Raw genomic sequence first — 14,135 nt, forward strand, 5'->3', positions numbered from 1 at the left:
TCGTGTCTGTGGCACACAATATAGAGTCGCCAATGTTGATCAATAAAATAACTGAAGAAATATTGCAAGAAAATCCGCTTTAAATTAGATTACATTAATGTATCTAATCTTTAACCTCTTTATTATTAATCTGCAACTATGATCGCGGTCTGTTAACACGAGAGAGTAAGACTCTATCTCTATGCCACTGTTAACCCGGATCCTGATGTATATTAGGATATATGCAAATAAAACAGAATTTAAGCGCAAACTTAACTAAACTATACTATTATTAGTTTAACTTGCGATTTGAATTGCTTTGATCAAACAGCGATAAATATTTGCATGAATGAAAGCTCAATTAAACCCCTGTTCTCCCTTATTTGAACGTAGAAACGTGAATCTTGCCATATCCTATCATATCCTATTCAGCACTTCACAACTTTATTTCAAGTTTAGACAGTATGAAAAAGTGTTCTTAAAATGAAATTTACTGTATTTAGACATTCAGAAAATATTAAGTTTTCTCTGCTTAGATCACAATATTGATTTCATCACTTTTACATTTTATTACTTAATTTTTACTTTGTATACAAATCCTATATTTAGAAAATATTTATTGATATCGTTCAGTCTACAATTATCATTTACGGTTCTATTTCTGTAAAATTATTGTCGTTTTTTATATTTCCGATATTTTTCAAGTGACCTAATCGAATTGTTAGTGCATACATATGTATGTACATTATTGTTGTAAAAGTTGTCAACTATAAAGCATTTGATTGAGAAGATTTAGATGGATTTTTATACACATTTATAATAAAAATTTCTAATAAAATCAGAAATTTGTATTAGAGTGCACAAGTAATTAGAGTTAGATTTGAGAATAATAAAAAAAAATACTCGTTTTAAATGAAGGAAACACAAAGAGTCTTTAATTGTAAGAAGTTTTTTTATTTAAAAGAAAAAGCGTTTGTTGTTAAATAGGCTACGATCGTTATAACGTATTAATATAACATAAGCGAAATTGCCTAACTTGCCTTTTTAGTTTAATTTTTTTCATTAACATTTATTTTAAAGGACAGACTTTTACGAGCTTATTTGCTTGTTTCAGATATTTGAAAGAATGGTAATCTTAATATAACAAATATAAAAATACTGCTGAAGAAATAGAAGAAATCTAAACTTTTCACTCTTGATCATGCCTATGTGATGATTGTGTTCTATATTTTACTACGTTACTTTAAGATCGCGGAAGAAAAAGTTGTGCCAAATGCTCTTTCATCAGATAGACAGATGACAAATATGTTGGCAATGTTTAACCAAGCGTTGTAAGATGTAATTAGATCATATAACGATAATTTGACAAATGTATAAAATACAACAGCAACCTTATTAAGAATTGTAATGATTCGAAATATCTTAGCGAGACGAGATGAGAGGACAGACGAAGATCAGAGATCTCGCAAATATATACTCAATGCCAAGGCCCTGACGTTTAGTCGTCTAGGGAAAATTAAGAGGATCAAGATCCTGGGACAATCTCACGCCAGGGTGATTATGGTCGAAAGACCGTCGTAGTAGTACGGCTGCGCACGGTAAACCATGAATGACAGTGAGATCTATCTATTGAACTGGGAAGATGAGGTACACGCATTGAACAACGATCTTGACAGAAGCTTTTATAACGCGAACTATCCGTCGTTTAATCATACCTATGAGAATCTCTGGGAACTCGCCACGGAACGAATCGGTCTCGCGATCGTATTATTGCTCTTCTCCGTAGGTACCGTTTTCGGCAACTCATTAGTGATTCTCGCGGTATTCCGAGAGAGGCACCTGCACACAGCTACAAACTACTTTGTGACTTCATTGGCTTGTGCCGATTGCCTGGTAGGACTGGTAGTGATGCCAATTAGCGCGGTATACGAGGTACTGGAGAACCGTTGGCTATTCACGACGGACTGGTGCGACGTTTGGCGGTCGCTTGACGTTCTCTTCTCCACCGCGTCCATTCTAAACCTGTGCGTTATCAGTCTGGATCGCTACTGGGCGATTACCGATCCCTTCACGTATCCTACTCGAATGAGTAGGAAACGCGCGGCGATCCTAATTGCTATCGTATGGATTTGTTCGAGCGCGATCTCTTTTCCTGCGATAGCGTGGTGGCGTGCCGTTCGTACCGAGCAAGTGCCCGAAGACAAGTGTCCCTTCACGGAGAATCTCGGTTACCTGATATTCTCGTCGACAATCAGTTTTTACCTGCCGCTATTCGTGATGGTATTCACGTATTACAGAATCTATCGCGCCGCCGTGATACAGACGAGGAGTCTAAAACTCGGTACGAAACAGGTGATGATGGCCTCGGGCGAGCTCGAACTCACGCTAAGGATACATCGGGGCGGTACAACTACCAACACCGACGCTAGGCATCTTTTTCGCACCGCTTCGAGCACACCCGAAGATCTCCAAGATCTCGAGGAACCATTAACGGCTCTTCACAACAATGGTCTCACTAGAGTGCCCTCCGCGAGAATCAGCAATAAACAACACCTAGGCAAAAATTTCTCTCTCTCGCGTAAACTCGCCAAGTTCGCCAAGGAGAAGAAAGCGGCGAAGACCCTCGGTATCGTGATGGGTGTATTTATTATTTGCTGGCTACCGTTCTTCGTTGTGAACCTATGGTCGGGATTCTGCACGAGATGCATATGGCAAGAAGAAATCGTATCTGCGGCCGTCACTTGGCTCGGCTGGATTAACAGCGGAATGAATCCCGTGATATACGCTTGTTGGAGCAGAGATTTTCGTAGGTGAGTTTTTGCGCATCGCTAATTAATTTTCCAAAATCGTAGGATTAAAATTCTTTTCTTCTTTTTGCATACTCCGTCCTGTTTTTATTCTTCACATTAACGCAAGTATTAATACCCCAGTTATTGGTTTTATATATGTTTTTTAAATGGTCATGGAACATTACGTATATAAAACATATATGAATTAATGAGTGTTACCTGGAATTCGTTATAATTCATTATATCGAATAATTCATTAATTATACCAAGTATATGTTTTACACGACCGACGTCATTATATCAGAGTTTCACATACGTTGAAAACGTTCTGCTATGAGTGAACAAAATTCGTACCTACAATACTAAGCACAAGTATATCCGTCTCTTTAATAGCAGATGCTGCAGCTAATGTGATAGACATACGTAAATTATCAGGTTTACCATTACCTTCGTTCGTTCCGCGTCTGCGTTTCATACTGTACATATAACAAATATAATACGGCAATAGTACTGGAATATTAACGTGCTTACACGTCACTATCACGCCTCGATTTACGAGCGCGGGACGTATGTAGTTTACAATCAATCATCATGTTCTGACATTACTCGACATCACCAAATTGTCACCGTTATCCTAATGCGGATATCTGTTCTATTCCCTACGAGTTGTTGTACCAATCAACCGCACATAGGATATGCTATCAAGCGAACTATCAACTATGTAGAGGGTAATTTTTTTCAAGGAGAGAAAGAAAACCCGTAAAAGAAAATACTCGTGAGATTCTAGATCGATTTTAAGTCAACCCTGCGGAGCTATCTCCATTTAAAACACATACATATATGTATATATAGCCAGGGTATATACAGTGTGGGACGTATATACGGTAGGGATTTTCCACGAAGACAGGAAAAGAGAATTTGGCTAGCGGGATTGTGGGTGGATTAGGCGGAGACCCTTTAGCAAATTACTTTTATTCGCCCGCGCGAAATGAGCCTGAAGTTTCAGAAACGCTCCGGTATTTTCTTCTCTCGCCTTTACGAGCGCTACCAAAAGATACTCGTGAAAAGCATTTATCATCTTAAATATCTTCTCGACTTAATAGCAGCTATGGCAATTGAGAATTTTCTTTACAGTTTTCTTTGCACCAAGTCTTGCGATGTATTATACACACATAAGCTTTTCTCTCTTAAAATAACTAGATATATATTATACATATACTTGTAAAACAAAATGTAATAAATAGCAAAACAATGAAATTTTTTGTTACTTATTGCTCAACTTTTATTTTATGTAGCAGCGATATTAGCGTGTTTATATAATATTAATATACGTGATATGATAAATTGAGAGAGAACAAAACGTAAAAGAATTTGAGTTAATGATAAAATAGAAGCTATAAAAAGTGAAATTATTATATGATTGCAATACAATTATCGAAAGAAATAAATTATATAGCATGTATATAGCATTCGATAACGTAAATACATTCTTTGTATTTTTAGAATAAGAAATTTCGGGAATAAGAAACTGTGCTTATACGGGGGTTTCGCAAGCAGCAAGATAGTTGCAGTAGATCAACGCGCTGATCTGTCGCACCACGTGGACATGTTCGCATGTTAAATCGTGGATCGCGTGCGAAGCAAATTACACTACTCGATGGGGGCGATGTAACACTGACGTTGAATAGATTTGATACGGTTTGGCTGACGCCAAACGACGTTGTGTACAGCAATCCCACGTGTAACTATCACGCTTCACGGATATTTACTCCATGCATACAGGTAAATGTAAAATCAATAGACCGCGTACTTTCTTTATGGTATACAAGGCTGTGAGGACCTATCTTCTAGGTCGTAAAATGGATAGTTCGATCGTTCCAAACAAGCGGATATTAATAAAAGAAACAATTGCGACTTTGTACGCGAAAAAAAATCGACAATATTCTAAAGGACAATAAGCTCAACAATAACGACAAAACAAAACGAAGACGACTCGCTGATTTATTTGTTACTTATTGACAGAAAAGTAGCCGTTTTATCCAAACGATAGAATCCAGAGCAGCCTGGATTGCATTGATCCATATCCTACGTTTCCTGAAACGCCTCCGCATCGAGTTAATTATAATCAAGTCGTTTAAACAAAGTCTAGATCATTCTTTCTTCAATATCTTTAATATGCAATATATAAAATATAGGCAATGCGAGATTATAGCGAATCTTCATTAGACGGTAAACTAGTTATGATGATTGACGACTGATTTTGCCGAAATAACCAATCAGATGCCTGTCAGACAACAATAATATCGCGTCTAATAACGTTTAATTGCATCTCGATATTAGCTATAAACTCGAAACTCTGATTACATTATTGCACACTAACTCTGATCCATTACAATTGATTACACAACCTTAACGATATAAAAGTTTGAATCGATTGAATTTTTAACTTACTGTGTAATTTACTGCGACTTGTTGTTTATCTTGTAGAGGACAATACGTTCGCGAGAGTTTCTCATTAAATTAACGAGAAGACCTTTCGAGTATGATGTAATTAAAAGTTTCTACAAGTATACAGAGAGAATGCGAATGTAGGTACACGTTCCGTTCCGCTTCAGCTGAAATAGATGTGGATTCTTCCGAGACTTTCTATGACAAAACAAATTATAAAAAGTAAGAAGATAAAATAAAAAGATTTTATACATACCGAGATTCAAAGTTTCACACAGAAAACACTGAAAAAACAATTCGAAATATTTACATTATGCAAGAATACACATATAGCATCTACGTCATTTAAAAAGATTAAAAATGTACGAATTGGTCGCACTCAAACAAAAGCGGCATTACTGGAAGAGTAATCTGCCTCTCCGAGTTCATAAAATCTCAAATTTCACATTTTCAAACTTTTACTTCACATTGTACATCGTATGGATTATTTTATCTATCTGTCAACGCTACTTTGTCTGTCTACATTTCTATAAGCTGAAATTAAAAAAAGTTCATTGCGTTCCAACAAATAATCTGTGATAAAATATGAAAACGACGCATAAAGACAAGGTTATTACTCTATCATTTTAATGTATCACTGCATAAAGCTGTATTTATCTATAATACCTATTACATTTCAAACTTATTTTCTTCTCACTTAGCACAACTGCTTTTTCTTTATGCATAGATATACTTTTTGCTCTTCGTTTCTTATTGTTACACACGTTATATGTGTGTGTATTTTTAAAGTAAGAGATAGGCATTTAATAAATTTTAACAAAAGAGAATATAATAATATGTATATTACTAAAAATAACTTCACATTACGTATTGTGTTATACGTGTATCAAGATCGATTGATTAAACAAAAATGAATCTGCAATACCGAGGTTAAAAAAATTCAATAAAATCGACACGTTAAAAATACAATACGTGTTGATGTAAAAAATGATACAAATCGGAGTTTATCTTTTCAAGGAAAAAAAAAAGGAAAAGGAAGATAGCAGACGATATTCTATTAACTAGTGGACTGAGCAAAACCAGGTCACCAATCTCATAAAGACATTCCTATTTCAAGGACAACTGATTTTTCTCGTTATTGTTTCGTATATAATCACTCATGTTTCATTTTTTGAATTTCGAAAATATTGTAATATATGTATTTTCTCTTTTCTATTTAACATTCGATATGATGAGCATATGTAGGTACAAGAACGTTTTAATCTTGTATAAGATACAAGATAACAGCTTGATTTTTAAATGACAATAAAATTGGGAACAATTTTATTTTACTGCAATTTAATTACGTTGATATTATATTTTGTATTTAAACTGATCTGAGAAAAAGTATTCCGTGGTATAATATTTCTTTTCAAGAGAACGCGCGTGAAAGTTTAAAAGAAAACAAATTTAATAAGCAAATAATTGATTCAGTAATTACAATTTGTCATAAATATAACGCAATTTATTTGTAATAAATGAAAGAAAGATAAAAAAGCATAATTCGAGTTTCATTAAAAATGTTTGGAATACTGAAAATTGCAATTATTTTCCGTTGCAATTTTAGAAATAAGATTTATTATTTTTGAAAATATTATTCTTTAGATTATAAAAATTTTCGTTTGCATCTTATTTTATTGAATTTTATACTAAAAATGTGATAACTATAGCTGTAGCACGATAAAAATGTCTTTCATTATTTTCACTCAACATAATGCAATTAAGAACGTAGATATTATATTATCAACAGTGAAGACAACAAAAAAGACGAAAAAATAAACCTGTTTCATAGTAAAGTTTTTTGTTACCATCGTATAAAAGAGACAGTTTAGTTAGTCACTTTTTATAGTTGAGTGCTACACTTCATATTGTACGTTCACTCTACAACTCGCTCTTTAAAAAGTCAATAAATCAATATCTAGTTCATCGAATTGTACACATACAACAGGCGATTAAACTATATGGAATTTATTTAATTTTCTAAATAAATGCACATGAATCTATATCGTTATAATCGTCTTGAATGGATGAAAATCGAAAGTATGCCAAGGTTTTGTTTAAGTAATTGACTTTTCCTTAACGAGTCCTTTTGCGATCGACGATGCGGAATATCCAAGTCGCGAAAAAAAAAAAGGATAAAAATGAAAGCGAGATCCATATAAATGTCGCAGTGCATAGTGGCCAAGATCTGGATTGAACATCGTCGAGACGTCGCGTCGCCTCGCGTCCGGCGCCAAAACGTCTGTATACATCTCGCCGTTACTTGTTACTAAAAACGAAGAGACTCGCCTGACTAAAAGCAATAAGTAGAAAAGGGAAGGAATGAAAGAGTGAGCGGAGGGTATAGAATAAGGTAAGATCGCACCAGAACAGGCTTAGTAAGCAGTAGCTATAAATTGTAGTTACGGAGCCCACCCTATAGTAATTCTTCGACTTCCTACTTCTCTTTCTTAACTCCGTTATCTTACAATTAGTTTTGCTACTGTATAAACTTTGATTCGACTTGAATTACACGTTTCCGTAACGCGTAGAATCCAAAGAGAACAACATAGTGGACTTGGCTCCGTCAGATACCAAATTGCATATATTCCTTATACGTATATACTATTTTCATACATTTGTGCGGTCTTTCTCATTCTTTTTTGTTATCCGTTATCGATATTCTCTCCAATTATGCGCGAAATAAATTTTATCAGTTCAATTAATCTTCAAATTTTCACAAATCGCGTGTTCACTCTCAATCCTTTACGACTTTTTTTTAGCAATTCTTCAAAAATTATTTTTCACTAGTAGGTACCATCTGATTTAAATGTCTAAAGTGTTTGAAGTTTTTGCTTAAATATCATTTTAAAATCTGCAATGTGCATGAAATTATTGATCACTATACATATATTAGCATCTAACAATAAGTAATTAATGTCATTTCATTATAGAATAAAATCGCTGTATAGTAAAATACAGCAAGATAGTCGAAGGTTTGTTAGTAAGTTGCGCTAATACTCATTATGATATCGTGACATAGTCTTCCATTTCCGGTACGTCGCGCGCTCCAGTCCGATTGCATTTCGGCAGAAATGCATTCGGCGCACGTTTCGCCGTCATTAGAACGTAAACTCAACGCCAATAGCTGATTACACGAATATTCGCGTCAATTGGGTATAGGGTGGTATATACGGGACTTTTCGTCCACAGTTTGGTTCGTTTTGTCGCCCGTATATTGATCCGATGACCGGAAATCACGCTTGGATTCGCTCTGATTAACGATGCCATCTTGCTCTTTGACTTTTCCGCTCGCACAAAAGTCCATAGAATAACGTCGAATAACGTCGTGCCGTAATCCGGTCATATGATCGATCGTGTAATATGATAGGTATGAATAGGATAGAATTAACTAAAAGATAGAATTAACTTGTCTCCCTTCCTGTTGCTTTTCCGTATTAGTCAAAAGAATAACTTTCTATAATATTAAAACACTGAACATATAAAGAATATAGAAATTATTGACTATACTTTTATATTGTTTCTTTTTATTGATTGAAAATTACAGAAGTTATACATATTTTATTGTATACTTATTGTATACTTGAGATTTTATGTAATATCTTATTGTGTAATGTTGCTAAAACTATGAAATTCGAAAAAATGCGCAGTAATGTATTTAAACATGATTTCCTAAGTTAAGAAGAGTATATTAATTCGCAGGCTTGTTCGAATACTAAATTAACTATTATAGTAATAGAAAATTGCGATCAAAGTTAAAATCTTACATAAACATCACACAATTGATTTTTAAATAATGTTATTTTAATGTATGGTAAATTTTTAATCGGATTAAAATATGAAAGCTTTAACATTTCTATAACAATGTCATTGTAAAAATAAATAGTACTAAAATTTTAAAATGCAATAATGTTAATATATATAATATATTTAATTTAAAAAACGTATTCTTTAAAAGCAAATTCTGTCGAAATATTCAATGACGATCAACCGTATGCAGGATTGAATAAAAAAGATATTACACAATATCACATTTAATCAAATACGAAATTCGACACGGAAATAGAGTAAAAACGTTTTCAAATTTTTCGGAACGTAAGTAATTGCAAAAAATCCATTGTACCTCACATATATTGGCCATGAATGTTAAGTAACTATTCGTGCACAACATTTATAAACAATAAGAATCTTTAAAAATAATATTTTTTTCCAAAACTCATCATTGTTACAAATGAAATCATTGGTAATAATTTTGCTTTGATTTCATTGTAACTATTATGATTTTATAACTTTATTTGACGGATACGAAAATCATTTACAGATTTACACCAATTTAATAGATCACACAATCGATAATAATGTTATTACGTAAATTTTAAAATCGACATTTTACTTCTTAAGTTTTACTTCTTCGGCAAGATAAACGGAGAGTGGTTTAATGAAATTAGCCAGGAACTTTTCTAATTAACTCGCCGCGGGGCTATTTTATCTAGGAGACGTAGTTGAATATTCCACGGAACCTCGATAGACTTATTATAAACGGTTAATGAGCCAGTTATCGTATAACCGAGAAGAAATTTCAGCGAATATACATATATATATGTTGTGTATGACAAAAATATTATCCTTAAAACTATCAAATATTAATAATATCGTCTAATAATGTGCAATTAAAATAAAATATTTATACGAAATCATATATAGATAAATAAAATTATACATTAATTTTTTCATATTTCATAACCGAGATAGTCTTGTTATAAAACGTATGTCATATTTTAAATTACTTAATGTCGGATTTTTGAAGTTTTGATAAGACAAGACGTAGATATATGAATCTTTTATAAAAACGTCTGGTTTAAAAAAAAAACAGATAAATGAAAAAAAAAGATATAGCGGACTTGAGATATTCTGCAGATATACTGAACGTTGTAATATGATCTAAAATGTAGTAAACGCGAAAGAGTAAATATAAAAAATGCAAGATAGAACTTTTTTACTGAGTATTTTATTTTTTAATAAGATGACTTTGAAAATGTATTTCAAGCATATATGCTCTCAAATCGCATTTTCCAGATGTGCTACACGTCGTATAGGAAGCAATAAATTATAACGTTCAGGTATTCCATTAAACTTGAAACAGAACATCATCGTACAAACAGTAATGTTGGATAAAAAAGAAACTCATATGCAACAATTAATAAGATACATTCATGTGTTTAAAATTAAAAGTTTACAATAATCGCAAGATACAATTCAAACAAGTTCTCTATTATAATTATAAAGGTGTTAGAAAAGAAATTTATAGCAACAATTTGGATGGATGAAAAATAACTTCTATAATCAGCAGACAGAATCCACCAAGATATCCCATGATCAAAAGGAAGAAGGCCGGTAAAATATCGTCGATATCAAGTTGGGAATGGTTTTCATCTTCTTTGTTGGAATAACTTTTGCGCAATGTTGCCTCGTTTGACCAATGTTCAACAAGACCAACTTGAACGAGTATTTGGATCTGGTAATTAAATTCTTTCAAATATGGAAAACCTTGTCGGGTGACAAAAGCCAACGGATAATTGCCCACGGTTTCTTTTATAATATGACCGTGTCCTATATTAGAACCGCGGTGATAATTTGTCAAATTCAACATCACAACAAGAGCTAAACTATCATTCTTTCCCTCCACAAGATCCGCGAACAGCTTACTATAATCGTGCCGCTTGAAAATAAAATAATTTTCACGAATTATTCGTCCAACGTCGTCATCCATGTCATCTTTGTCAGGCGTTTGTAACAAATCCGCGAATTGCTGAGTCCCACCTATACTTAGTCCTGACTTAACTATCTCTTCCGCAGTCTCTATCTGCATATCCGATGTGCTAATTAAATAATCAGCTAACGATCCTAGATACGCCTGTGTGAGAAAAAAACCGAACAAAGTCCAAGATATAAATTGAATTCTGCTGGAAGTTCTTGTCGGCTGAGACACCGGCACACTGAAAATCAATGCTGTGATATCCAAAAACGTAATGTCACGAATAAAAAACAATTTCACGAGTCCACCAACAATCAGAACGCAAAATATAGCGTACCAGATATTCTTGTCGAATGGAGCTACCAAACCACGTAGAGAAATATTTGTTTCGATCGGTATTATCCACGAGATTTGCACCATACCGTAACAAGTGGTGTATGTCATTTTTCGGCTTGAATTCCACAAGATACCACCAAACACTAAATCGTCAGTCGCGTTATAAAGTCTCAGAGATATCTCTGCGTTCATCGGAATCTCACGTATCGATTCAATCGACTCTCTGTTCAGCTTGATATTCAAGTTCTTTGCAATTTCTTCCACCATTGATCCTTCTACTCCACCGAAACGGTTACTTTTGTTGTCGAAACACGTGAATGGATAATTATCGAACATTGCCGCGTTTACGGTATTAGCATTGAGTTCTGTTTTATTTGCAAAAAGCTGCCATCGAATTGCAGGATAAGCTTCCTGTTCACATCTGCCTGAAAATGCTGGTTCGACAAGTGCGTACGATTCGTTGGTCCGGACCGAGAGGCTACTAGCGAGCAGAACCGAATCTCCGACTGACGCCAATATCTGGAGCTCGAAAATCGATTGCAGTGACATTTGTTGTACCAGCGTACCAGCTTCTATCAGAAAGCTTTCTTTATCGGCGAACAGATTCGTTAGCACTACTATAAAATTGCAGTTGTGCTCGCAATAATTGACAAAGGAGAAATTGTTCACTTCGAAAGCGATTCCGTTCTCTAACAGAACAACAACATTTGTCAAAGCATCGTATATTTCCATTTTATTCATCAGATAGACGTTTAATTCGTAAGCGACGCTTGTCACATATAATGCATTCGTCAACGGTTCTATGACATCGGAAACGTCTTCTAGCACATTAGGTAGTAACAGTGTGATTTGTTCCGGATTTTCGAAATATTCTTTGATAAATGTCACCGTACAGGGTATTAAATATTTTAATGCTTTGTCACGCTGATTTCGGCGCTCCGTAAAATTCTTCAAAATAACTGATCGATCGGTCGTACGTTGTGACGATACCGTCGTAACAAAAGCAATGAACATTAACGTAATAAAAAATACGTGACGTGAATAATCTTGCAGCCGATTAAAGTCAAATTTAATATTATCCATGTTGCCTGGACTATTACACTTACAATTAGTCGTTACACGCGTATTGCATCAACAACTACTTCGAAATGCAGCGATGCAACGATGCCGTGTAACACACTACTCGGATACCCAATTCGCGAAAACGTAATAGCATAGATGGAACAAAGAATGCAAATATCACGTAATACCACGTTCGTGCCATCATTAGAAAGATAATCTATTTATCATCCATTTAGCGCAACGTGGACTACTTATCCATACCATCGATACATTATACGTGTGTACCTCCACGTGCACGTATAGAAAAACGATATGTATTTGTGTATGATTTTTTGAAATAATTAAAAATTAAATTATTAACAAGGAGAGACACCTAAAATCAGGTATTAAAAAATTCTTCAATAAGTTAAAAAAGATTTCGCATTCTTTTACACTACCTTATCGAAATGATGCACATAATGAATCGATCACGTGTTATTTTCATCGGTGATCTTATGCAAATATTCGTGTACACGATACTTGAAAGAAATGTAGCAGTCATGCAATTCTGGTGTTAAAAAGTACATTCGGCGTCACGACATAATTGCGTCGTGGCGTTTTACATAACGTAGTACTTGTCTACGTCGCATAGCGCAAATCTGATTAAAGTATTAATTTGCAAGATGCAGAATGATTCATAACCGTATAAAGAAAGCATAAAAATTCATACAAACACAGAAAAAATGTTACGGTTGCTACAACCGGAAACAAAGGTCATTTTCGGTTATCAATATATTTAATTGTAATAATCGTAAAATGGATATATCTTAATATTCATAACTAAGATACGTACGTATGACATCTTACGGTTATCACAATCGTACTATAATTCTTACAATAAAAAAATATATTGATGGTCGTGGCCACTACAGCCGATTTTTCCGCGAATAATATTTTTCTACCATAATACCACCACACCGTTCGCAATTTAATTGACGATGCAAGACATATCATATTTTTTTGTTTCAGAGCTTTCGTAAGAATTCTGTGCTATTGTTGTCCTAGAAAAATGAAACGGCGATACCAGCCAGCATTTAGATGTAAACCAAGTCAGGTGAGTTTAAATTACGTTATATACATATATATGTATATATATATATATATATACATTCATTGCTTTTTGAATGAACATTAATTAAAAGCAACATTAGAATGTTGAATAGCATAGCCCCAAAAGTAATTTATAATTTGGGTCCATTTCTATTTAATACTAGAACAATCTTGCCTAAATTCACACACATCTAGTGTTGATGCCCCTCATTAATTACCCTTGCATAAGCAATTTAAAAAAGCTAAAAAGCATTTTATTTACGAATAAACACAAATGTGTGCTGAAAAATCAGAACAGGCACTTTGATTCAAATGGAAAGTATAATGTAATTAAACTAATTTATACAACATTTAACATTTTTTTTTAACATTTTATGTAATTTAAACATTTAATTTAATTAAACTTACAACATAGTTATTAAATAGCACGTATTTACAGTTTCACGGTGAAAAGTGCGGTAAATTGTATTGTTAATAAACCAACATTCCCTCCATATAATTTTGTATAATATAACTACCGCATGTATTTATTAGCAATTTTTTATTAAAATATTTAGAATACGTCACCTGTAATTCTGTGCTGACGTAATAATAGAATAGAAAAATGTATACCTATCTTATACTTTCGATGAATAAGC

The 14,135-nt window shown here is 33.7% G+C and overlaps 1 protein-coding gene across 1 annotated transcript; it reads left to right on the forward strand.

Annotated features, from left to right (window-relative positions):
* Positions 1–1,584: 1,584 nt before the first annotated feature.
* Positions 1,585–2,793, forward strand: LOC108776085 (dopamine receptor 2). Its single transcript, XM_018542593.1, has one exon. It carries the CDS (start codon positions 1,585–1,587, stop codon positions 2,791–2,793), a length of 1,209 nt encoding a protein of 402 aa, XP_018398095.1.
* The last annotated feature ends 11,342 nt before the right edge of the window (positions 2,794–14,135 follow it).

This window comes from Cyphomyrmex costatus, unplaced genomic scaffold, assembly GCF_001594065.2.
Source record: "Cyphomyrmex costatus isolate MS0001 unplaced genomic scaffold, Ccosl1.0 scaffold337, whole genome shotgun sequence".
In the NCBI taxonomy this organism is placed as follows: Eukaryota; Metazoa; Arthropoda; class Insecta; order Hymenoptera; family Formicidae; genus Cyphomyrmex; species Cyphomyrmex costatus.